The sequence below is a fragment of the Nannospalax galili genome, unplaced genomic scaffold (assembly GCF_000622305.1).
Source record: "Nannospalax galili isolate Female #2095 unplaced genomic scaffold, S.galili_v1.0 scaffold743, whole genome shotgun sequence".
Taxonomy (NCBI): domain Eukaryota; kingdom Metazoa; phylum Chordata; class Mammalia; order Rodentia; family Spalacidae; genus Nannospalax; species Nannospalax galili.
Window position 1 is genome coordinate 1,396,294 of NW_008349552.1, and position 27,545 is coordinate 1,423,838.

At 38.0% G+C, this 27,545-nt stretch overlaps 1 protein-coding gene across 1 annotated transcript; it reads left to right on the plus strand.

Moving 5' to 3' along the window:
- The first annotated feature begins 1,471 nt into the window (after window positions 1–1,471).
- On the plus strand, window positions 1,472–27,257 carry Btla (B and T lymphocyte associated). The gene is made up of 6 exons (XM_017801630.2): window positions 1,472–1,538; window positions 15,954–16,277; window positions 20,396–20,431; window positions 21,844–22,005; window positions 23,948–23,994; window positions 26,526–27,257. Exons 1-6 carry the CDS (start codon window positions 1,472–1,474, stop codon window positions 26,772–26,774), a joined length of 885 nt encoding a protein of 294 aa, XP_017657119.1. The 3' UTR covers window positions 26,775–27,257.
- Window positions 27,258–27,545: the final 288 nt, after the last annotated feature.

Consider the following 27,545-nt stretch of genomic DNA (forward strand, 5'->3'; position numbering starts at 1 on the left):
TGAACTTTGGGGAGAATACTGATACAGATGTCCCATTTATAGCTGAGCACTCCACAGTCTCCAATTCTTTGCGCGTTGACTGGTTTTTGGAATCTGTGTTAATTACCACCATCTACTGCAAAAAGAAGCTTCTCTGATGAAAAGTGAGTGATGCACCAATCTATGAGATAAAGGTGAGGACGTAGAGGGCAGTAGAAGTTCTAAGAGGCTCTGCATACTCTATATTACCCTGGTGTGGTTGAAATGCACGAATATTTTAGTGATAACAGAAAAAGCTGATGTAAAAAAGTTTTAATGCTGGTTGACTGAGTGAGCTCCTTAAATGCACAAACCATGTGAGTCATTCATTTTGAATCTCCAAATATACTGCACTGTCTGAATCAATGAATACATATACAATAACCATATGAACACTGAAGTCTGACCTTTGTTTGGACTTGGACATGAGCAGTCTCTGAGAGAAAGACTTCCCAAACAATTTCTGTCAATGACTACAAATTCACAGGTGCCACAAATCAAGATGTTTTTCATTTGGGATCTAGGATGGTGGCAAATTTGATTCATTCCTGTTGTTCTGTGCTAAGTTAGTTATTAAATGTGAGCTGGGAACAAACAGCCCCAAGCAACCTTGAACTATTTAATTTTGAACTTTTCTATTTCTTCTTTTACTGCTTCTGTTTCACTTCATCTAGATACCAACCACACACAAAATGTTGAAAGTGGAACTTTCCTTCCATTGATGTTCAAGATCTCATTTTGCTTAGAACTTTAATATTTAGAAAGAACATACAGCCTGTACTAACGATGATCTTGTTCCACTGATAGGCATCTACAGGTTGAACATGGAGGATCTTTCCTCTTCGTGTTGAGGAAATGCATCCTGTCACTCATTTTCTCCATAACCTCAGATAAGTCTTCATTGTTTTCATGACAATAAGCATTCTCATGGTACCGTGACATGATGTTCAGGGGGGGTGGTAGGGATCTAAAATATGTAAGTTTCATAATCACAAACTATGAGAAAGGGGAAATATGTGCTTAGCATAGGTACTTTTACTGTGAATTTCCTGACCTTGATTTGATTAAAATCTAAAGGCTGCAACGATTTAGATTTCTTTAAGGTTTAATTGTTCACTTTGAAAAAAACTTCAAAGTGATGTAAGAAGGGTAGCAGAGTGGAGGAAGTTAAGGACTGAGCTGCTCTGCTTTGCAGATCAGAGTGTTTGAAAGTGAACAGCAGATTTAACAAGAAGCAAAACCACAGCACGGTGTTTCTGTTCACTTGGCTTCACAAAAATCATTCAGGCTTTCCGTACTGTCCTCTCCCGCCAGCTCTCCTGTTCTTAGTTATTTCTCTGATGCTGCTGGGGTAAATCATCTGAAGTGCTGAAGAACTCAATGGAGAAAAAGAAACCTTTGGCTTGAGAGTTACTGCGTCTGACATGTACAGGGAATGAGGACACTGCCCGCCATGGTTAGAGCTCAAGGGTTGTTTTGGGAGCTCTTACTCCTCCATCTGGGCCTCAGGAACATCCTCGGTAAGACACTTAAGATTATTTCTGGTTTTCTTCCTCAGGGCTCATAGAAGTGATGTTTTCTCTCTGATCCTAATAGAGTGGGATGTTTATGTTCGGGGGTAACTGTAGTTCAAACAAAGTGGTATGGTTGCTCCCAGAAAATGTTGTAAGAGAAGCTGAATTAGAACATGATATTCACCTGTCTATGTAGCAGACATTGAATCCATAGCTTGACCAATTCTCCTAAAAACAAGACCTCATGATAAGCAAAGAGATTTGAACAGATATTATAAACACTCAAGAACAAATTTGTCACGACCGCTGTCAACATCTCTCTGACTGCCACATAAACGGGAAAGAAATCTCATGTTCTTTCCAAATAGATTCAGGCAGAATGGTTAGTGCTCTTTTGGCAGGACAGGTGTTAGAAAATTGGGATTCCAAATATTGCACGGTGACTCTCATATAATGTTCAATCCAAATAAAAGTCCTACTCTTTCTATGGGGTATCCTGTGTGAATGCTAAATGAGAACACATGCTGGGATAGGAGAGTGAGCTCTGCTTCTACTCCCTTTAAGAGGGTGATTCCTCCATGCTCATCAACCCAAGACAGAAAACAGCTCTAGATAGGTGGAGTTGGCCATCCCCACAAGGACTTTATGTCAACAGACTGTAATTCCTTCTTTATCTTGACATCTCTTGCTACTTTATAGTAATACCAAAACCATACACAGTAAAGGGAAAGACCTGGGAGTAGTTAGCAAAGGTTTCTTATTCCTTAATTCTCACCTTGTGTTTTTTTTTTTTTTAATCTCCCACAAATACACATTTATCTGTTCGAACATGTCTGTTTTTAGTTAGAAAATATAATCAGATCCTTTGGAATGTCATCTTTAATTCTAGAACTGTGTAGTTTAGGAGACCACACAACCAAGTACAAAGTAAAAGTCTCCTGGGTCATTCAAGCTCTTTATTATTTGCATATATTTCTGGTATATAGTAATGAATTTCATAAGGACATTTTCATGAAAGTACATAATGTACTGACTACCTGTCCTACACATCTAAGGATTTTTGTTTGTATTTCATGTTAAGTCAACTATGTGCTTAGATAGTTGGCTGAATTTTATATCTTGAGAAGCCTACAATCCGTCATATAGATATAATTGGAGTCAACAATTAAACAAAATCTATTTCACCTTAAAGAATCTATTATATAATAGCTTCTGTGAAATAAAGGAAAATATGTTTAGTTCTGAACACAGTTGAGGTGTGGTACAGCTTCCATTCTTCCTCCCAATGTGCTGTCACCCACCATTTATCAAAATAAACTTGGTTGTTTACTTGGGGTTCTTTAATGACTCTGCCACTTGCAATATGACCTCAGTTGTTTCTTTTTCTAAAAAATATTTTACTTATTATCTTTATTTTATGTGTATGAGTATATTGCCTGCATGTATGTAAGTGCACCCACGTCATACAGTGCCTCTGGAGGTCAGAAGAAGGTGTTGTAACTGGAGTTACAAATGGTTGTTAACAGCCATGTGGGTGTTGGGAATCGAACTTGGGTCCTCTGCAAGAGCAGCCAGTGCTCTTGACCACTGAGCCATCTCTCCAGCCCTAGAATTTTTTTTTTAAAAGAATGTAGTTGAGGGGCTGGAGAGATGGCTCAGTGTTTAAGAGCACTGGCTGCTTTTGCAAAGGACCTGGGTTCAGTTCCCAGAACCCACATGGCAGTTAACAACTGACTGTAACTCCAGTTCCAGGGGATCCAATGCCCTCTTTTCACTTCTGTGGGCATTACATGACACGGGTGTACTTACATACATGTAGGCAAAACAGTCACATACATAGAATAAAAGTAATAAAAAAAATAGTTGAGAAAGGAACATGGTGGCTGTTGGGAGTACAGCTCAGTGGCAGAACACTTGTCTAACATTCATGAAGCCTTGGGTTTTATCTACAGCACCCCACCACTCCCTCCCCCAAAGAGGAAGAAAGAAAAAGTAACTTTTGATAAAACTTATTCTCCCAGACAAAATTGATGACTCCATTCCTTAAAATGACACTAATTATAGCCTTTCTACCTTGAAGAATTCCTGCAACTTACAGTAACTACCGAATTCTTTAAAGTAGTATATTTTCAAAATATTTAAAGATGATTAAAAAAAAAATTCCCCCACCTCAAAGTAATGCAAAATACTCAGAAGGCATGCTTTCTATGTTTAAAAAAAATTAGAGGAAAACTTCTTCAATTTCAACAATCATTTCTCACCTGATAAAAAGAGTCAAAATATTAACACCCTCTCTTCGTGGTCAAATGATGCTGGCAATATTTAACTTCCGGTAGAGACTGTTCCATCAGCAAGACCCTGGAGCACTTACTCAGTTAAGAATGAACCTAGGGCTTCAACCTCAGGCAGGCAGCTAATGTGCAGATGTGTGATCTGGAATAAAGGTAGTAAGACATTTTTGATTCATCATTGGTGATTGTAATTAAAAAAATGCCATCTGGCTTAGTAAAGGGAAAACAACCATATTTCGGATCTTTTGAGAACACAGTGGTAGAGACATGTCTCCATCTGGGTTTGCTTGTGTTTTTTGTCTCCTTTAAATGTCACAGCCATTTAACAACTGTGCATTGCTCCAAGAAGTACTGGTCATAGTTTTGGGTCACAGCAACCATATTCTACATCTGTGTATTATTCCTTTACAGTGTACCTCATTGTCTTTTATCTGACTTAAATATTTATTTTTTATTTTTATTTATGTGTATGTGTCTGTGTGTGTTTGCCACATGTATGCAGGTGCCTGCAGAGGCCAGAAGAGGGCATCAGATCCTGTGGAGCTGCATTTATAGGCAGTTATGAGCTGCCTGATGTGGATACTAGGAACCAAACCTGGTACCTCTGGAAGACCAGCAAATGTTCCTAACCCCCAAGCTGTTTCTCCAGCTCTTAGTAGACTCATTTTAATGCCTTCAGTTATTCCTATTATAACATGCACGTAGAATGCTAAAAATAGAGCTGTGTCTTCTACCAAATTGCAAAACACTTTCTGTGTCATGCCATTTGTGCAAATGCCTAGGATGCATTCAGCAGCTTCAGGATTTCCTGGATTGAAGTCTCATGCTTCAATTAACAGATTAACTCCCTGTACTGATTACATCCTCGAATTGACTCACTCACATTGTGGAGCTCTTTAATTTCTTGTTACTTCCTTTACTCCACTATTAAAAAGTCCTCTATTATGTTGTTGAAGTTGAAAACTACTACCAAGCCTCGGTGGGACTTTCCTATTTAATTCCATTATCTGTAAGTTTTGCTGTTATTTAGAGTTCAACATTGTTGAGAGAAAAATGTTTAAAAGCATTTGTAATCAGATTTGATAAAATCAGCCTTTTGTTTGATTGATTGTTTAGAGAAGCTATGTGCTGTAGTGGTTAAGATTGGGCCTCTAAAGACAGCCTGGATTTGTAGCCTGTGTCTTTCATTACTGGATGTGTAACTATAACCTCTTTAGTTTTCAGTTCCTCATCTAAAAGGCAATAGTCATGTTGATTTCCTAGTGGTGTTATGTGTATCAAATGCTTTGATTCCCTAGGACATCACAACATTGCCTAGTACATTGTCAGTGCTGTATAAGTTTAGCTAACACTGTTTTGTTGTTTGCTTTTACTTTTCTTGTAGTTCAAAATTTAATTAGCTTAATTTTTCCCTTAAAGGGGTATTAGGAGACGGTCTTTCATTTGAGGCTGACAAAAGTCCTTTATAAGTAGTTTTCAATATTATCTATTATCATCTCCTGTCACCAAGGAATGATATTGATTATCATTTAATAGTTATTCAGTTTGACCTACTCTGTGTCTGTGAATTTTAGCATATCGAATTTGCTTCAATTTTCTGAAGTTCTCAATTCTCTTATCTTGAAATTAGCCTAGTAGTCTATACGCCTGTCTCATTAACTCTCATGCTTATGATTTATATGTGTTTCCTATGGAAGGAGTATCTTATATGCATGTGCCTGTGCATTTATGTGTAGGGATGTCATTTTTGTATTCTCAGAATCTGACTTGTATCATTTGAGATTCCTACTAGGGGAGTGTCTGATGGACCATCTAGGTCAGTCATAGCACAGCATCAGGTTTAGCAGGTAAATCTCTCTAACTTCCTTTTCCCTAATGGGCCTGTTCGTCTTACAAGCACGACCTAGAACTCACACATGTCTCAAACAGTCCGTGGTTGAGAAGTCATCCTCAGGGGAAGCCCACATTCAGATTTGATGGTCATGGCTCCTTTTGCTTACCTCTGTGATATTACGGGAAGAGAATGAATACTGGGGAACAGTTGGCAGATCTTGTCCACGTAGATACAGCTAAGACTATTTGGAACTTGAGAATGCTGGCGAAGCTCAATGCACCTCTGTAGCAAACTGTATTAGGGATGTGAGGCAATATCTAGGAGGGAAGTGGGATGGACTTTTCTGTACCTTTCTAACCACATCACTTAGCATACTCTTGTTCTGGGCATCACAAGTCAACACTGTTACTGACAGTAATATTTAGAAAAACTCATGTTGCTTTCTGTTTTTGTTTTTGTTTTTGTTTTTGAGACAAGGTCTCCCTGTAGCTTCAGCTGGCCTGGAACTCACTATGTAGACCAGGCTGGCCTCAGTCTCATAAAGATCTGCCTTCCTCTGTCTCCTAAGTGCTGGGATTAAGGGTGTGTGCCACCAGGCCTCACTTCCTGTTGGTTTCTGATAAAATGTGAGAGGAGTTCACCAATTCTATCAGCAGCTCTTAAGGCTGGGTTTTCTTACTGAAAGCTCTGTGCTCAAGGTGGAGGATCTAGATCTTTGGAGGACAAACCCTACTCCTATCAGGCAACCAGTGTTTCTCTGACCAGCCGTATTCTCTGAGTTATATCAGTATGAAATGAATTGTTGTCCCTTAGGAGTCATTAAATTATCCAGATAGTTCTCTTGCTAACTGGAGATAATTACATATTATCTGCCTAACTAACGGCCAGAAATTCACCTTTCTAACATAGAACGAACAAGAGTCCTTGAAGTAGAATGCATGTGAACCTGCTTACCTGTAGGGCAGAGGCAGTGAGCAATAAGATGGATCAGTAACATGTCACTTGGTAGAGATGTAATGTAGAAGTGCTAAGAGCTAACTTGGAAATAGAACCAAAGATGAGGCTTCTTAGTTAATAGTGTGGTCATGTCAATCAAAATTTGCTAGTTAATATAATTCCGTAAGATTTCTTTTATATAAAAGAACTATATCTTTATATGAGATATGCCTTTTCCATCTCTATATTTGTTTGCCTGATGTATGCCCCAGTCATTGCACACTATTATGAAAATAGCTAGGAATGATTTTTTTGGAATAGAGATACTGGAGGAAGACCTTTTTTATTTTGTATCTGCCATACACCAGCTTTGTAAAGGCTTTTGACTTAATTTCTGTGTTAGTTTTGTAAATCCATGCTATTATGAAAATAATATTACCTTTATTTTATTGTTGTTCAGTATAAGTTAATGTAGTGGTAAGATTTTTTCTATATAATCTCCACAACAGTCCTGCTAGCAAACAGCCTGTGCTTTGGAGTCAGCAGTGGATCTAGTTGAGTTCTAATCCTGATTCTTCTTCCCAGTAGCTGGTGACCTATGCAAGGGTTATTTGCTCTAAGCACTCAGTTTGCTTGACTTAAATATAAAGATAATACTACTAATCACCTCATAAAACCATTGTGATGGTAGAATGAAACAACATATGTATGTTTCCTTAATTAGGATGGTTCAGCTTACAATTTTTCAGATTTAGAATGGTGCTAAAGTGATATGAATTCAGTAGAAACTACACTTCAAAATTTGAATTTTAATATTTTCCAAGGCTATCAAAACGTGATATAATAGTCATTAGCAGTGACGGCTACAGCCCTAGTGAGCCACGCAATCCCTAGTTAATGCTGTCCAGTGTGCTTAGTGTGTTGTCAGCATTTTTTGGATAAGAATACTAAAAAATTAATTGAATTATTAATATTTTATTATTATTATAAAATAGGCTATGTGTTAGATGATTTGTCACAACTGTAGGCTAATGTGTCTTGAGCAAGTCTGAGGCAAGCTAGGTTAGGATATGGTGTTTGATAGATTAGGTAGATTAGTTTTATTAAATGAATTTTGACTTACAATATTTTCAATTTATGATGGGTTTATTGGGATACTCCCTCCATAAGTCAAGGACCATCTGTATGTATGGTGCCCCAAAGTGCTTAGTACATAATAAGAACTTAAAAATCATCAGTCGTATCTCTGTCTGCTTTCGTGCTGGATCCAGGTGTTTAAGGCATATTGATAAGGGAGGTGTGGTGCATTTGTGGGTTAGTGGCAACAAATGGGTACAGTGGTTCTGGAACTGATCTGCCAGATGTGTACACCTCCTATCTAACTGAGTGACCTGTGAAAGTCTTATTTGTCTTACTCTTAAGTATTTCTAGGAAAGGAAATGGCACAGGTACTTTTTAATCATTGCAGTGTTAGAAAAATGTTATTGCAATACTACAATTATTGGTTTCAGACAAAATTTCAGAACTATAGGTAAAACTAAGAGATTGCTTAAAATCTTAGATTATCGTATACAACTAATTTACCAATGTAAGTGATAGTCTTCAGATCTCTTCTCTACATAATCATATAGAGACTATGGAAAATTCTAGCTTTATAAAAAACTGTTCTAAATAAATACCACATGAAAGCAAACTTAAATGTTTCGCATATGATTATAAGAAGTTATGTTTAGAAAAAGCAGATTTAAGAACAAATATTGATGATTATGAATATTCTTCCAGTGTTCTCATTTCACAGATTCTTGTTTTGAGTGATGGGAATGGCAAGAATTCATACCATGTGTATTCTTCATGTGAAGCTCATTTTTTCCAATTCCATTTTTGCTAAGAGAATTTTATGTTGTGTGCGTGTGTACACATGAAAATGCGCCTGTGTATGTTTACATGTTTACACGAGAAAGGAATGGCTCTTCTCTAAAGACAATATCTTAAGAAGTTATTTCATAGAGAACTTCTGTTGCATAACACTCCTATGACTGATCTGCATGATGTTACATGCTGTTTTTCCAGTGGATGTATCCGAATGCACTTTTATTTCACAATAGACTCAGTTTTCACTGATTTCTGAGAGCATGACATCAGTCTTCCTCTAACAATAGTTAACTTTTATAATAAAAGTTCTTATTTTAACACGTGTATGTTCATAACGCTCATTCAAATTTCTCTAGGTATTCCTAGCATCTGGCTTATGGAATAGATTCATTTACCATAGAGTAATATATTTAACCCAAACTATGCAATATTAAATTATCTGTTTCTGAATGAAGGCATATCTCCCACTCCATCTCATGTCACTGTATTTTGGATGTTGTGAGTTTTTCAGGTAGCTTATGATAGGAAATATGATACTTTGGTTTTCTGATATTGTGTGTGATATTTTGAAGTGTCTGCATTGATATCTCAGGATTTCTTTTCTTTCTGTTCTTTTCCATTTTATTGCATGTGTGTGTATGTGTATTGTTTATGTGTATATATGCATGATTTTGCATGTGTGTTGGCACACGTATGAGGACTGAGGTTGACATCAAGAATCATTCTCAATGGCTTTTCCATCTTATTCACTGAAATAGGGTCTCAATCATACCTATACTTGCTGATATGTCTAGTATCAATAGCCTGCTCACTTTCTGCTCTCTGAGCATCCCTGGTCTCTGAGACTGGAATTACAAGAGGGATTCCAAGCCCACGTGGCATGGGTTTCTGGGGACCCAAATTCTGGTCCCCATGCTTGTGCAGCAAGAGCTTTAACTGTGGAGCCATTTCTCCAACCAGTGTCTCAAGATTATTGATGTGCATTTATCAGGCTGTGCATGGATTTACCTGGCAGGGCTGTGGTCAAGCCCCTGCCTCATAGGATTCCCTCAACTCAATTTTGTAGGGAAGATGTAGCTATTTTCCTTTCTTAGTAGCCATCATCTCCCCGTCTCCCTTCACCATCCCTAACCTTTAAATTAAGCAGAATATATCACTAAATACTGTCTAGAGATTTTTATTCTTACTGATTGTGAAGACTTTTCTATACCTATAGCCTCTCCAGCATGTATCTGAGGCATTTATTTGTTGTTTTGTCTGTCAAAATCTCCTCTTAAAGTCTTGGTCAATGTAACAGAATTATGAGTACATTATATTTTTATTAATTTTAGTTTCTAAAATTGTTTACATTTCTATTTTTATCTCTAACATTGTCAGCTCACACAAGGCAAACTTCACTGACGTTTTATCTTTTCATTCAGTGACTGCCAACATTTTGAAGTCTCCTTGAATTTGTAAGAATATTTCGGTAGAAGGTTAGTGAATCTCAGTTGGGATTTGCTTTACAATAATAGTTACAATCAAGGCAAGGTTGTTAAAGTGATGCATGTCACACTGATTAATGTAAGACATTTTCTGGGGCTGGGAATACTATTAACTGTGTGGCAATGAAAGGAAGACCAGGTTTTCCTAGAGGTAGGGTTGGGAGTTGAAGGAGATTCCTCCTTTTCCATGAAGTCTTTTCTAACTGACCCAACCATAGGGGCTCTTTCCCTCTTGAGAATATGAAAGCTAAAAGATCATGCCAAGTTTAAGGTCATATAATAAAATCTAATTATAAAATTGCATTAGAATCAGTTATATTTCTAAACTTTCATGAGCAGTGGGATTTCCACACCCTAGGGTATTGGTAATAAGAAGGTACATTATCTACACTTTCTGCTGTTGATTATCTTTATTATTAGAAATTCTCAACAATGTCCATGGTAAAACACATCCCCACACCCACAAGAATATTTTTGGTTTAAGTTTTAAATAACTTATGTGTTACTGTTGAGTTTTAGTAATATGTATATAAACTATAATTTAACATGTTTGTAGTGTCTATCCTTAGCAAGAAAATTGCATTCTGCATGCAAGTTAATGCTGAGAACTGCCCAGTTATAGAGTTGGCTCTGGGTACATATGAATCAAACTTCTTATTTTCACTCTGAGCATGAACTACAATGCTCAGAATCACTAGAGTTTGATGCTGTTCCATTCTCTCCCCATCCCTGGAGTTTGATGCTGGCCTAGTCTCTCCCATTCTCTGTTGTACTACATACTCCTGAAGCATTTTTTGCTTCATGATTTTAATTCATACATGGAAAGCTTTTATTGCTTAGTATCTTTATATTTTAAATGTATTCTTTTTAAAGGTGTGAATCATTTTAAAACTACAGAATGAACCAAGATAATCTTTATATTAGTGGTACAATTTAGTAGCTGCCTAACCTAAGTTGTATATTGCAGAATTTCAGTTTCAATAAAATGTCACTTAATACAATTTACTTGTAGTCAGATATGGTGGCATACACCTGCAACTCAAATACTCAAGGGTCTGAGGTAGGAGGATTGTGCATTTGAGGCCAACCTGAAAAATATTCATTTATTAGTTAGTGGATAATTATTTTTATAAGCTACAATATCAGACTGTAAAGAATTGAGTTCATAACTTTCAAATTATTCCATAAATAGATGTATATTTTTCCCTCTGGTACTCTTTCTTCAGTTATTTGTTATTATGCATAGTTGTATATGATAGTCTAGGCAAAAAGATATTCACTGATTATGTATTTTTCTGGTCATTTTATTGTTTGTTCCATTTTATGATTCCTGAAATTTTTCATATAAAGCTAGCAGTTGCCCAAAATGATAAAATGAAGTCTTCACATGTGCCTGATACCAGTAACCTGTTTATACACGCATATACCAGTTCATATGGAATATAATACAGAAGCAACTTTCTGAGGAATTTTAAAACTGAGAGACTTCCTTATACTTATAGTGGCTTACAAAGAGATATGCTATTGTCTGAACTCCTGGGGGTGGTAGGTCCTTCTACCCTCCTACTACATATGTTTTTAATTATTTTTAGCATTGAAAAAATTCCCTCTCAGATATGAATGTCAGAGAAAAAACAGCAGGAACAATAGTAGCAAGAACAAAAATAACCAAGAGTTGGCAGAGAAGTTACAGCTGAAACCAACTATGATAGTCATCTCCCATCAGAAACTGTATAAGACAATCTACCCAAGGATAGCTTTATGCATCTTGAGTGCCATAGAGTTGATCTACATAACTCAAGACAGGCAGAAAAGGATTGTCAACATGCTTGTCAGATGCAAAATTAGAATTGTAGCATTCAGTAGGTCATTCTTGTACTACGAACCAGCTATAAGGCTTGAAGAATAGGAAAAGAAACAGCTTATTTGTACATAGAGGGAATATCCTTGACTTTTAATGCCTGTTATAACATTCATTCTATTCATTCTTCCATTCAAGAATTTCTGTGCCAGCTGATGTGACTGTCAGTCACTCTCATACTGCTGCTAAGAATATTCAGAAACCACAGTAGTGTTTCTGTAATCCCACTGCAAGCCAATGATGCAGTCAGGACTAATCACTAGCTTTTTTCTTCATGCACTTCATGTATGCTTCTCAAGTAAAATAATGGTAGACTGCTAGGGCTGGAAAGCAGGTCTTCCTGTGTTACTGGCATGAGGTGACAGTTCTTTAGCTAAGTAGAAGGGTAATGCAATGGTATAAGAACAAACATTGTGGACTAGACACGGTTTTAAGTCAAACATTGAGGGAAGTAAAATTGTGCATGTCTGTGTGTTGGGGTTGATGGGTAAGAACTTCCCTGTTTGTTTTTTGTTTTTATTTTTTAGCTTAGTCTTTATCTTAATTTGAAGAAATTGAGGGTTAGTGGGACTGGTTGACTATTCCAAGCACACATAATGTGTGATCATTGGAAACAACTATATTCAAATAAATATTTTTATTTTTCACTGCTTTGGGGCCTTTATAGCTACTCAAGCTGGACACTGCATTTTGTCTTGGTAAGTAGGAAAACTTTAAATGATCCCCAATTTTGCTTATTATATTCTATTTGAAACAGCTAGTGGTCTCTGCCACTTCCAGAAAACCAAGATCCAAGTTTGTATTAGTTCGTTGAGCTAACCATGAGGCTTTTGGATGAGTAAAAAGCCTTTGTCTTTCTGTTTCTCCAACCCAATAATACCTCAGTATCTCACCTGCTCATTCATGTGGCAGCTCAGTCTCCATGAACCCTCACCCCAGTAGCCCAGTCCAGTGGTTTGCACCTATTTACAGTGTTCCTCTCCCATTGGTATTTGTGTTTCTTTCCCATTTGAAGGCAAATTCCACAAAGGTGGGCACAAGTACAATTTCTATACCAGCTAACAACTAGCATAAAAGGACCCTCTGAACACTGCTTTTAAACTAAGATAAACTTGAAGATAAAATAGTAAGTATAAATTTATTTAGAAAAATGTCCTTATCCTTCGGTACTTTTGTCTCAGCAGTTTGTTAAACAGTATTCTCTTTGAGGACAATGGCTCCTTGTCTGTGACCATCTTGCTTTTCACAATTCTACCACAGAGTTGTAGACTCAGTGAATTATTGCTAATTTACTCAAGAAAATGAAAAGGGAAGTTAGGAGACTGAAGTGCTGTTAACTTGGGAGGAATGGACTTTGGAGACAGGGTTTCACGTGGCCTTTCTGCCTCTGGCTTCCCGGTTTTTTGTCATAAATCTGACCACATCAGATTTCCTTCCATATAGTAACTGTTCTTATCCTTTCTCTTCAAGTTTTTGAAAACCTCAACCTTGTAACTTACCTTTTAATTTGCTTTCATTTTTATTCTGTTTTTTTTTGGTGTTTTTTTGAGACAGGCTCTCCCTGTAGCCCCAGTTAGCCTGGAACTCACTGTGTAGACCAGGCTGGCCTCGAACTCACAGAGATCCACCCGCCTCTGCCTCCCAAGTGCTGGGATTAAAGATGTATGCTTCCATACCTGGCTTTTATTCTGTATTTTTTAAGTAACTGGAATAGGAAGTCTTAAAGTGAATTTGTTTGAGGACTTGATATAGTTATAAGTGAGTAAATAATCAGAGATGCCAAAAGTTCTCTGCAGTTCCCTAGTCATCATCTGATTCTGGAAATTCAATAAGATTTCAGTAATTCTAAAAAGAGTTGACAAAATCTGAGCAAAAATTAGAGTGAGAGTTTTATCAGGTGTTAGGAAACAACTGCAACAAGAATATTCACACTAACAAGAGGAATGAAGTCGAGTGGAACACTTCTAGATAGAGAGGCAGGACTCAGGACATCATCTGACTAGTGGGAGCAGGCCCTTCGCCCTCTTCATCTCTGAAGACAACTTTGACTATAACTCATCCTGCTTTTGTCATTATGCTGGGGCCCTTCCTGTGATTCCATAAATCTATTTAGAAGAATGCTTAAGGTGAATGGACGAAGTCAGTAAGGAGATGGGTTCGCTATATTGCTGTGGGGAAGAGTAGTTCAAAACTAAGAAATTATAAGGTAGAGGAAAAGGAACTTTAAATACGTTTAAGATCATGTGCTTGCTTCGCCTTCCCTGTAATGAAAAAATAAAAGACAAAAAGTGCTACAAAGTGCTTAACTGAAATGAATCTTGGCCTATTTTCCTTATTTTCTTTCTTTCACTGGCTCAGGAATTTGATTCATAATGGACTATCCTGTGATTTATAGATCTGTCAGACACAATATGATATAATTGATGCCAAAAGGTTTTTAAAATTATTGTCATGTGGGGCTAGAGAGATGGCTCTGAGGTTAAGAGCACTGGCTGCTCTTGAAGAGGACCCAGTTACAATTCCCAGCACCCATATGGTGACTAACAACAATCCGTAACTCCAGTTACAGGGAATCTGATGCCCTCTTAGGACCTCTCCCAGCATTGCACAGCATGGTGCACTTACACACATACAAGCAATATACTCAATACATATAAAAATAATAAATATTTTAAACTGGTTGTCATAAATTTACCATTTTCTGGTGTCTTTTATTCATGAGTCCCCCCAAAACAGTGTAGTCCTGCAATTATCAGAGGATGAATACTTGCATATAACTGCATCCTCAGTAATTGAAGTTTGTTCCTTTGGAAGCCAATTCGTGTTTTGAAGTACCCATGCTGACAGAATCTTTTATAAAACAGATTGCATAATTGTTTGTTTCAAAAAATAAATGTAATTAAACATAATTTTAAATTTTATTCTTTTAGTCTATTCCATATAACATAATTACGTTCTCTGGGTAAATTAGCAAATGATAATGGGACTGTAAGAATTATGTATACAATGAGGCAAATTTGGCTCTTGTAATAGCTATTTTTTCTGCTTAGAGAAGATGTGTTTTTCATGTGCTTTGACTGTCAAGTTTACGTGTTGAGGTTGCAAGATACTTTCATAAGTTAATTATAATACAATTTATTCAATGACATAGGAAATTTAAATTGTTTTTCTAGGCTACAGTTTTTTTTTTGTTTTTTGTTTTTTTCTTTCCCATTTTCCTTTGGATTTTTAAAGACAAGGTCTTGCTGTGTAGCCTGGGCTGATCTGAAAATCATTGTGTAACCCAGGCTGGCAATGAACTCACAATAATCTTCATGTTTCAGCCTAAGAGCCAGGATTATAAATATGAGCCACCACCCCCTAGCTTGTGCTGCAGTTTTTATAAACACTTCATAATTACCAACTGAAGGTTTATAAATTATTGGAAGACCAATTTGATTTCCAAGAGAAAAGCACTTGTCCCCTAAACAAAAGAGACATATTTCCAGTATATCCGGCCAGTATACAGAAATTCCCAGTGACTTGGAATGCTGTTTCTCTTTTGGCTTGGAGAAATAAGAAAAATTAGGTTATCGTCAAAGCACATCTGACCTTCTGGTGATTATCTTGAGCTGCATGTCTCTTACACAGAAAATCATGGGAGAGCTTGCAAGGCAGCATTAAACTCATTGAAAAACAAGGGAAGAAAATAACTAATGCCAAGTATTACAGAGAAGGGAGGTGACTGTTTACAACTAACTCCTCTTTCTCACTTAATGAGCCATACGAGTGCTGGTAGAAAATGTGATTACTGCTTAAGCTGATGGCCAATGATTTATGGAATAATGCACTCACTATGACTTTGAGTCCCAATTCTGTGGGAAACTTCTTTATTACCACAATCTCCTCATCTGTAAAAGAGTGTTCATAATAATCAGTATTATTTGGGGGGGGGTGGAGAATTAAATAGTTTATTTTCCTAAATAATCATTTATTATATGCCAACAATGTACAGAAATTGGGCTAGTAAAGCTTAGTACTGGAAAATTTAATCTAGTAGAATTATAGAATTGTGCTTGGAAATTTCTGGTGGAAATGGTTGCAGCCGGATACATTGTTCTTCTAGAAGAATATACTCATTCTAATTTTGGTTTTGTTTTTTAGGGGAAGAGTCATGTGAAATACAGCTTTACATTAAGAGACATTCAGTATTCTGTGTCTCAGCTGGAAAGGTCTTTAAAATTGAATGCCCTGTAAAATACTGTGGTCACAGACCTAATGTGACTTGGTGCAAGGTTAGTGGACAAAACTGTTTACCACTTGGGGATAGACTTCATCTACACACCAGTTGGGAAGAAAGGCAGACTGTTCCAGTTTTTATTCTACATTTTGAACCAATACGTACAATTGACAATGGATCATACAGCTGTTCTGCAAACTTTCATTCTCGGGTTATTAAAAGCCACTCAATAGCCATACATGTGACAGGTGAGTTCACCCCCTCCTCCCAACCATCTATTGTTTTTCTCTTCTTGTTTATCAGAAAGAGACAATCCATATTATTAGGTGATTAGGTCAGAAATTGGAGTACTTGTACCACATCTAGTTTGCCACATATCCCAAACTGTAACAGATACGAGTTTGTAAGTATTTGTGGGGGTGGGGTGAGTGAGATTGAGAAGAGTAGAGAAAATATAATGGAAGTTATTGTTCCTGCCTTTAGAGATTACAACATTTATTTGATAAGTTCAAAAATACATCACTGAAATACTGGAAAAAAAAAAAAACAAAATAAATATCAATAATTATAGGTAGTTTTTTATTCTTTGCTCTTTGTTTTATTTTTTCCTTTCATTTTTTCCGGAATTGCCTTTTGTTGACTATAATTTGTAGAAATTATGTTTGCATTCTCAGCTCTTTGCACACTTGTTAATATCAGTAATTCACAGATTGCTTAAAAGACAAAGAATATGCAAATAACTTGACTCCCTGTTGAGTGGGGGAATATGCAGAAAGTCAGCATTCTTCGCCCCCCCCCCCAGTCTTTTCATTGGTTTTAGGGTCAAAGGAATACCAGGGAGGTGTCAAGCTGGGGCAAATCCAAAATGATTGATGTATGGAAAAACAAAAGGCAAGAATGAAGTAAAGAACATTCAATTTATGAAAATCCCATAGTCAAAACTGTACTCACTGGTGACAGACTGCCCCCTAAGAACAGGAACCCAACAAGGCCGCTTTGCTGCACTCATTCAACATGGAGCTGGGCATTCCAGCCAGAGAAATTAGGCAAGAACAAGAAAAAAGCAGTGAAATAAGTAAAAGGGTTTCTTTTCATAGATGACATGATTTTATATTCAGAAAAATCCACAAAATCTACAAAGTTACTAAAGTTAATATATGAATTCAGCAGTTTTAGGATGTGCCAACACACAAAAATGAGTGGTGTTTCTACATTCCAGTAATGCATAATCTGAAAGGATATTAAGAAAAAAAATTCCACTCATAATAACACAAAAAAGAATGAATACTTACAAATCACTTCTGCAGAAGTGCAGAAGAAATAAAGTATGAAACAACAAAGAAAGACATGGTAGTGGATGAAAACTAGTGGAAAGGTGCCCCATGGACCTGGGTTGGAAGGCTTAATTTTATAAAGATGTTCAAAACTAATTCTAAAATTCACGCCAAATTGAAATAGGCCCAGAACAGCCTAAACAATCTTGAGGTGAAAGGAAGCTGGATGACTAAGACTTCCCTGTTTCAAAACGCCCTATTAACCTACAGTAATTTAAATACTGGGATGCTGGTATTTGGTTAGACATAAAGATTGACATAATAAATTGGGAGTCCAGAATAAAACTCTGTGTGTATGAGCAATTGATTTTTAACAGGTGAGTCAAAATCATTCAATGGGGAAGAAGGATTTCTCTACCCAAAGGAAAAAGGATTTCTCTACCCAACAGTAACTGAGGACTTAACTCAGTGGTAGAACTCTTACCTACCATCTTTGAGGCTCTGAGTTTGATCTCTTATCACTGAACGAATAACCTCAAAACAAATGATGCTGGGACAATTGTATATACACATGCAAAAACATGAATTTGAACCCCCTGCTTCATATCAGGAGGTTCAGCAGGATCGGAAGGGGGATGTGAGAAGGTAACGGGGAAGATGAAAATGAACAGAACTCATGTCGTATGTGGATGAAATTGCCAACTAATAAAAAAGAAGTAACTCAAAATGGATCAAAGATTTAAATATAAGAACTTAGTCTATAAAACTACATTTATTGAGGGCTGAAGAGATGGTTCAGCAGTTAAGAGCACTGACTGCTCTTGCAGAGGACCTGGGTTCAAATCCCAGCATTCACATGATGGCTAACAATTGCACACCCCACACCCACAGAGACCAGAGACAGACATCTGGTGTCCTCCATCTCATTTTTTTAGAGACAAAGTCTCTCACTAAACTTGGAGTTCACTGATAGGCTAGGCTGACTGGATAGTGAGCCCCCCAGGATCCTCCTGTCTCCCTCTCCTGTAACACTAGGTTTACAGGCAGGTGTTGCTATGCCTGGTTTTTTGTATGGATTCTGGGGATTCAGCTGAGGCCCTCCAGCCTGCATAGCAAGTGCTTACCAGCTGAGCCACTCCCCACCCCAGCACTGCCATTGCCACATCTTTATCCTGACTCTTTCTATAGAGTTCTCACCACCTGTAAGGCATCCATCTTTCTGTCTCCACCTATCACAATTCTATCCTTGCTTTCAAGTCCAGCTTATTCCCTCAAGTTCTCCAGGAAGTCTCGAGGATCACCCTAGATGAGCTGACACTACAGCCTATCGATTTGCATACCGTTTGTGCTCTATGTGTCTCATTTATCATACATTTCCTTTCCTTGTTGCAATATACAGAAACGTGTGTTTCTAAATTCCATAAAACATTATAATGTCTTGAAAAATAGGAGCTATGTTTTATTTCTTGGGGTTGTTTCTCCTTTGCAAAAATCAATTTTTTTTTAGAATTAACTTTAATTTTAACTGTGCATATATTCTTCTTTATGAAACAGTGATCATAGGGAAAATTAAAAAATTCCTTTCCCTTTTGAACCTGAGAGTGCCCATGAGTTGCCTATAAAGTGAGGAAAGAATTGTGCTGGGGGTTAGCTGCTGGGGTCCTAAAACCTGAGTGGGAAGGTAGAGGATAAAGCACAAAAGAGACATGAAAACAGCTGGGATCAGAAGGACCTGTAGGCTGATGGCCAAGCAGGTAGTTTATTGCAGAATTATAATGCTTTATACCTTGTTTCAAAGCAGAAAATTTTACTATAGAGCTTTTATATAGAACTGCAAGTTCCCTTGAACTGTGCAGTCTCATTAATCATCTGTAACTGCAGTTTCATTAATAATATGTAGTTGAATCAGCAGCACCCAAGCTGAACTAGTAAGAGAAAGACATATACCTGAAGACTGAGTACCTGGAGCTGTCCTGTGCAGGTTCAGCCTGGGGCCAGCCAGAATAGGTCTTGCCATATCTTGTTGGCTGTTCCCCAGGAGCCGAATTGTCAGCACCTGGCAGTCCTGAATAGTCAGCTCCCAGTAGAACTATGCTCTGGAGTTTTGGTAATGCTTGCTATGAATAAATTTTGGAGATATGATTTAAAATACTTTGTTTTCTCCTCTTTTTTTTTTTTTTTTTGTTTTTTTTTTTTTTTTGAGACAGGGTCTCCCTGCAGCCTCAACTGACCTGGAACTCACTATGTAGACCAGGCTTGTCTCGCACTCACAGAGATCTATCTGCCTGCCTCTCTGCCTCCCTAGGGCTGGCATTAAAAGCGTACATCACCATGCTTGGCCTTGTTTTGTCTTCTTGAAATAGCTAAGGGATATTGGGAATGCCTCAGTTTTTGTATATAACTTTCATTTGCTGTTTATGTTCAAGGTAGAAATTGGTTTATGTAGGGTCAAGTGTGTGACAGAAGGGGGCATGGATATTCTTGGGAAAGCAGTAGTCTTCAGGAATGAGGAACGCCAGTTGTTTCAGGAAACTCGCTAATAGAGCCAGAAAACAGTTACTGGAACATACATTGGTCTACAGCTCTATCCACTTGTCCTAGGTCAGTCTCTGATTAGGGATGTCACAAAACTGCAATAGTCATTATCTGTGCAGGAAAATGAGTGTGGATCGAAAAGGCAGAAGGAGACATACTCTTAGTTTTAGAACAAGCACCTGGAACATCACCAAAAACATCTTTTCCTGTGGCTCTCTTGGAGCACCTGCTGAATGTGTTATGTTGCAGGTGTTAGAGTGACATACAGGCTACATTGTGTCCTTAGACCTAAGGAATGGGGAAGAAAGACACAGAAGGCAGAGGAAAGCTATGCTGTGTTTATACAATCTTTCCTTAGCCTTGAAAGCATTTACTTTGTGTCCCATGATCTCAAGGTGATAGTACATGAATTCTACAAGCTGAACTTGACCTGATCATTGGATTCTCTGCTTGTGTGCCAAAAATGTCATCCTCTCTAGATTAGTTCTGATTTTAGAGTATATTTACTCACTGTTTTCTCAACTAATTTTAATACTTACTCTTTTTTAAAATTTCAGAACAGACTCAAAATAATTCAGACTATCATCTAATAAGTAAGTATGAATCCAATCAAATTTAGCAAGTTTGTTTTTTGTTCAGAGAAATAATGGAGATAGGGCTTTTAAAACTGAGTTTGTATCAGATTATCTGCTGTTTGCCATCCAACTGCTTTCCCCCAGACAGCTGTACCTACTCCTCCAGGTGATGATTTGGCTTCTTGTCCAACCTATGCAGCAGCTCCAGCACAGACTGTACATCTGCCAACACTTTTCCTTACTGAGCTACAATGTCCCACTTCAGTTACCCCTGATCATTTTCACCCCCAAAGCAAGCATCTAGGGGAAAAATGTCACACAGTTAAGAAAATATTTTACTTCACTGTTTTCAATATTGTATTAGAATAGAAAGTAGATCCCCAATAGAAAGTAGATCTTCCACCGTAACCCAGAATGCACATACATGCAAAAATAAAATCTGTTTCACGGAGCCATACCTATATTGAGTTGTTTAATTCTGTGCTGTGGTAAGGGAAGAGTGTCCTGTGTAATGTAGGAAGTTCAGCAGAATCCCTGGACCTCTCATTAGATGCCTTTTCCACCTTGTCATACCCGAAATGTCTCCAAACATTGCCACATGTTCTCTAGAGACCAGAATTGCTCCAGTTGAGAACCACTGTTGTAGTGTCTATTATGCATCTGTATTTGGGGTGGGGGGCTTTTTTTGAGCAGGGTCTCTCTGTAGCCCCAGTTGGCCTGGAACTCACTATGTAGACCAGGCTGGCCTCCATCTCACAAAGATCTGTCTGCTTCTGCTTCTTGAGTGCTAGGAATAAAGTCGTGCGCCACCACACCCAGTGCATTCTGATGTTTTCTAATTTGTCTTGTGTCATTAAAAAAATACTATTTGTGATATTTGTGTTGTTTTATAATGTATTAATAAATTGCAATCAACCATGAACAAATAGGGCTGTAATGAATGTTAACACTGGCATTAGCCATATGCCAAGCTAAGTATATTTGGTTAAAACGTTTCTTTTAAAGTACTTGGTATTTGGAGACAGCAGTGACTTATGAACCAAAGTAAAGGTGCTGTGTTTGTTGAAGGAATGTGAATTTAGCATTAGTAACATGTTGGCTTGACTCCCAACTGCTATTCATGAGCTGTCTGACTTTAGGCGGTTTTTGGAGTAATAACACTCCCGTCAAGTTGTAGGACTGCATAAAGAAAATGGCTTCCTGAGCATTGAACTAAAAATATAAATGGAAGGACTTGGTGAAGTGGTTTTTGAGAACCATTGTAGAGATTAGATGACTGGCCCAAGCAGAGTGAGATATTTTTCATAAAAGATAAAAAAAGGTGGTAGAAGACACTAAGCCTTCAAAGGGAGGAATCAGCTTGTTCGAGTTATGATGATGCAGAGGGTGCCGCCACACTAATATATCTCAGACTTCCTAACTATTTTCAGCTTTGCCCAACATTCCAGTTACAACCAATGCCTCTGGACCACCCTCCGTGAAAGAGACTGTGGGAAGGCCCTGGCTGCTTTACAGCTTGCTTCCCTTGGGGGCATTGCCTCTGCTCCTCCTTGCCTGTTTCTGTCTGATCTGCTTCCTGAAAAGTCACCAAGGTGGGTTTCAATTTCTCTCTTCCCTTGTGTCCCACACATTTGGGGTTCTTTTGGGGGGAATTGATAGATTTTTAGTTGATTCTTGTTTTCTTTCTGGATAACGATTTCCTGGGGAACTACTTATCTTTCCTCCAGAAAGCCAAAGTTTGATTTGGTTTCCCTTCAGGAATGACAAACCCTGCTCAGTACCTTACAGTGCCCCAGCCAGGGTTGTGTGCTAAGAGGGCATGTAACTGGGATTTTCTCATTCTACACATATCAGTCTTAGGTGTATGTAAAAGAGCTCTCCTAACCTTCAACCAAGTTGAGAGATTGAAATAATTTATTGAATAAACATGTCTGATTTGAATTACATGATCATAACCTTTTTAATAGCTATACCATATCATTCTCATGATACACATCTTTGTCTAAATAAAGAATCAATGTCCCCAGAAGGAATTTGTATGTGTGTGTACTTTGTATTGCCACCATAAACACATCCTTGAACTGAATCCTTAACAATACTGCATTTGAGAAATGTGTGTTTGACTATAATGGGAGAGGTATGATATTTTTAAAACAATTCCTTTCTACTTTTAAAACATTTCTTCATTGTGCTACTGAATACTTAGACACAGCAAGAGATGAATGCATAAGTTACAATCTAGCTCTGATTTGGTCCACTGAATTTTCTTTTTCTTTCCGTTTTCTTCTTCTCCATATTTCCCATCCCTTTTCCTGTAACACCAACCATAGTGTAGCTTTAGGAACTGAGCTAGGCAAAGCATCCCTTATTTGGTTGCCACAGGAGAAAGCTTTGTCAAACTGCTTCTAGTATTTTGAAGTATGTATTTCTGGAGCCCAGAGCCTTCTTTCTCTAAAGAATCCCCTATAATCCAACCTCTGCACCTGTACCTCCATAGCCCATTTTCTATTCTTTTTGTAGTCTCATATTTCCTGAGGCTACTAGAGCCTCTCTCTGAACTTCACAAAAAAGAAGCAGGAGTAATTTTTGTTGATTTGCCACATCCAAAGGGAACTGAGCATCTGTATATGTGATACAAGCATTTTAATTTTCATTTATTCTTTGAGAATTTCACACATTCATATAACATATTTCTATCACATTCAGTTCCTCACTCTCCTCCTCCAAGTCCTCCTGAATCCCTCACAACATCCCCCTCCAAACTTCATGTCCTCATTCAGTCATTCATTTTCTTTTTGTAATCCACTCAGTCCACTTAGTGCTGCCTATATATGCATAGGTGTGGGCCATCCACTGGAGCTTGGTCAACCATCCAGAGACTGTACCTCTAAAGAAACTGACTTTCCTCCTAGCATCCATCAGCTGTTAATATTGCCTCAGCTAGGATTTGGGGCTCATGATTCCCTCTCCCATCCATGCTGGAATGTGTCTGGCTTGATCTTGTGCAGATCTTGTACAAACTACCATAGCTTCTGTGAGTTCATGGATGCAATGTTGTTTCATATACAGAAGATGTTGTTTCACCCCAGTCCTTCCCAATCCTCCCCAATTCTGATTCTTAGTATCTTTCCACCCTCCCTTCTGTGATGTTCCCCAGGCCTTGTGGGGAAAGGATATGATATAGGGATTCCATTTATGGCTGAGCAGACAGAAGCATTTTGAACATTTAGTATGGGATGGCCCCAGAGCAACAATTTCAAACTTTTCAAAGTGATGAACAAGATTCTACCCCTTCCTGTTGGATGTACCACAGGGTTATGTGAATTGAGAAATGATGGGAGGGAAATGGGCATGTGCCTACCTCACAAACTGAAGTTGTATAAAGGATGCTAACCAAGACAAATAAGCAAGGTGAAACCAATAACATGATCACTAGCATATGAGGGGGTGGGGTGTGGAGGGAAAGTGGTTATCTTATTTTCTTAACTCCTTTTGATTCCTTTTTTTTTTTAATTTTAAATTTTAATCTCCTAGAGAAAGAAATAAAGCCTCCTGACTCAGTGGGAAGAGAAATTAACCTGGTATGTTTGATGTATCTACTAAGAAAAATGCACATTGGATTATACCATTTGTATATTTTTCAGTAAGTTTAGGTGACACCATGAGCCAGGAATTTGTGTGTGCATGTGTGTGTGTGTGTGTGTGTGTGTGTGTGTGTATGTATCTGTAGCACTGTATACAAAATGCAGATTTCTCCTAGCATCTGTGATTATCTGTGCAAGAGCCATCTGAGATGGGGCCCATCAACATCCTGTCATGGAGTGGGGAGGAGCTTCCAAGGTGTTGCAACCCTGAGGATGTATAGGCAATTAATGGTTGGTGGGGAGGGAAGGGCATTTTCAGTGTGGTCACTACAAATAAACCTTCCTCATGCTATTGTAAGCAATCCTAATGAAGCTCATTGGGAAAAGAAAGACATGAAAATAAAAAGGAGACTAGCTGGGAAGAGGATGGAAACTAGAGGGAGTAAAAAGGGGACAAGAGAAGGAAATAGGCGTGAATATGAACAAGTGCATTATATTCATACCTAAACATCATAATAAAGGTCATTATGCATAGTTACTGTATGCTAACAAAAACATAAAAAGAATAAAACAAAAGTTCTGATCCTATTTCACGATAGTCCTTGTAAGGGATAAAAGTGCTGTATACTAACAGTCACTCAGTTATATACTCTCAAAGGTCAGTTTTATAGAATGTGAATTACATATTAACATACAGATTTTTAAAAGTTCTTCATAACCATTAAGTGTCGTAGGTATGTAAGGTGACATTTACTGCTTCTGCCTATCAGTTTCTCTTTATTATCTCTGGCTGCCATATCCTGGTGCTCCCACATGTGGTACCCACCACTTTGATGGAGTGTTATAGGAGAGCTTTGGGTGCAGTGAACCATGTTCTTTCTAACAGAATTTTACACAGAAATGAAGCATCCTAGGGAAGAGAGTTAGGTTACCTGAACTGAAAGACTGATATGATTAAAAAATATAGGAGGGACCTTGTTGACATATTGTAGATTCATGGCTATTTATCAATTCACTTGACAGCCTTCAGTGCCCCACCTGCAGGCTCACTTTTATACAGGGCACTTTCAACCTTATCCAAGCCACCCTGGTTTTCTAATCCAGCTTTAGCGTTATTTCTGAGTAGTCACCACATCAGAAGACATCAGCAGTTACTTTCTTATTTTTCAAGCTAGGGCCAAACATGCTTTCAGGGTAGAACTTTTCCCAGGAGATGTCACAGAAATTTTACCACTTATGTATGTCACAGTGAGAATTACCACAGACCAGAGAAGGCACATGATTTGTCAAAGATCATGAACCTGATAACATAGAGTGAGGTCAAAATTTAAAAAATATATATTGGGTGGCAAAATTGAGATTTAAGAAATCAAAACAAAAGGCTGGGAGAATGGATCAGTGGGTAAAGCACTGTGCAAGCAGGAGGAACTGAGCTTGGATCCCTAGCACTGACATAAAAGCTGGGCATGGTGGTATACAACTGTAAACCCAGTGGTGGAGGAGGAAATGGAGACAGGAGGATCCTGGGGGCTCACAGCCCAGAAAGCTTCATTGAAACTCTAGCTTCAGTGAGAAAGCCTGTCTCAAAAATAAGGTAGAGGGGTTAAGACACTGACTTCAACCTCTGACCACCACATACCGCGCCAGAGAGAGAGAGAGAGAGAGAGAGAGAGAGAGAGAGACAGAGAGAGAGTGACAGAGAGAGAGAGACAGAGAGACAGAGAGAGAAATTAAAACTCCTACTATGAACACAACATCTTCGTTTTTACCACAGGAACAGCTAAGCAATAACTGAAAAGAGGGAGGAAGATACCAGGATTCACTTTGGTTTCCACACTCCCCCTCTGTCCCAGACATCTTAGGTATTTGACACTATTTGAAAGTGTGACTTTTCTTGTGATAGAAATAACAACTAGAATAACATTTTCAAACTTCATCTAAACTTGTCCCTTCAAAGTTGCCATTGGTTTTCCAGTCCTAGTTCTCAGCTCATAAGGTGCATCTTGGGTGACTCAGTATATACTGTCCCTTCACTTTGTGGTGGCCTCTGTTCCTTCTGTTTATACTTTTGATCTTTTTTATTCTCTACCACATTAGTACTGCTCACTGTGTTATAAACTGCCGGAAGTTTTCCTGGAATAAGTTTTGCTTTTCCAATGAATTTGGCCCATGTTATTATCTTGAAAGGGTACTAAGAGTATTTTGTTACCTCAAAAATCATCCTCAATAAAGCACAAAACAATTATTTGGGAAGAATATAGTTGACTTCAAACTTCATTGTTGGGGATGGGAGTGTGACTAAGTGGTCAAGTACTTGGCTAGCACTCACAAGGACCTGGGCATAACTTTAAAAAAACTTTCATCTTTTAATTATCCAAAGTCTGCTGAAAATGTAGATACTAAAGCAGCATACATGAGGAACAGCAGGTGAGTTCACTCAATATGCTGGACACCACCATTTCACTCGTAGTTTGGTGATGAATATGTATTGTTATATCCGTAGGTGATGCATCTCTTTTCTCTTGTAGGTTGACACTCCAGTGAGTTCCAGGAAAAATCCCCAAGAACTGCCATCAGAAACTGGCGTTTACGATAATGATCCCTGGTTCAGGATCCAGGAAGAGTCTGAAGTTTATTCTAATTCACAGCTGGAGGGAAATAAACAGGGAATTGTCTATGCTTCCCTGAACCATTCTGTCATTGGAAGAAACCCAAGACAGGCAAGAAACGTGCAAGAAGCACCCACAGAATATGCGTCTGTGCGTGTGAGAAGTTAAACTTGTTGCGGACACCAGGCTGTGAGTGCTGAATGAAGGGCATGTCCACATCGTTGTCTGGACCCAGCAGCGTATCAGATAACCTTCCTCAATCTAGGAATTTTCACATTAAGGTCGTTCTTGCTGGGTCTTAGGGGTCCATAGAATATTTGATGAAAATTTCTCCTGAAAATTTTGAAAGATTTTTATATTAGATCCTTGAGTAACAGAATTTTCTCTGTAAAATTGTTTCTTATCACAAAGAGCAAAATAATACATTTACATTTGGCTGTGTTTTACTCAATATGTGAACTCAAGGTTTCCTTTGGAACTATCAGAAAGACATAAGGAAGAAAGATGTGTACTATTTGGATCAGCTCACTATACATTCTAGAGGAAGAATGTCCTAGTTTGACTAGCTAATAATTATAAATACAGTAATGATTGTATATTCCCAATCTTCCACGATAAGAAAACTTTGTATGTAAATCTATAGCTAGCATTTCTGAAATATAAAGGAGAAATAATCTTGAAAATACAGAAAAAAAATTAGAAAGAGAATTTGGTGTCACCAAATAAGAATATGCCAAATAGCTGTGGGGCTGATATTCTCCATCCCTGGCAAACAAATGCTCATATCCACTGTGTTAGACTGAGAAGCAAATCCAGCTAGGAATGGAGCTATCAATGTACAGTGCATAATCAAAGTGGTGACTCAGTGTCTGGGTCAAGTCAAGTGATACCCATGAATGTCATGTAACGCTGCTGAACTAATGTACTTATGGGCATCTG

What these genes read in the sequence shown, in the direction of transcription:
- Btla (XM_017801630.2), top strand. Translation starts at nt 1,472, where the DNA reads ATGGTTAGAGCTCAAGGGTTGTTTTGGGAGCTCTTACTCCTCCATCTG. An exon ending in TTCAGACTATCATCTAATAA is followed by an intron (nt 20,432 to 21,843) that starts GTAAGTATGAAT and finishes AACTATTTTCAG; the next exon opens with CTTTGCCCAACATTCCAGTT. An exon ending in TGGGAAGAGAAATTAACCTG is followed by an intron (nt 23,995 to 26,525) that starts GTATGTTTGATG and finishes TTTCTCTTGTAG; the next exon opens with GTTGACACTCCAGTGAGTTC.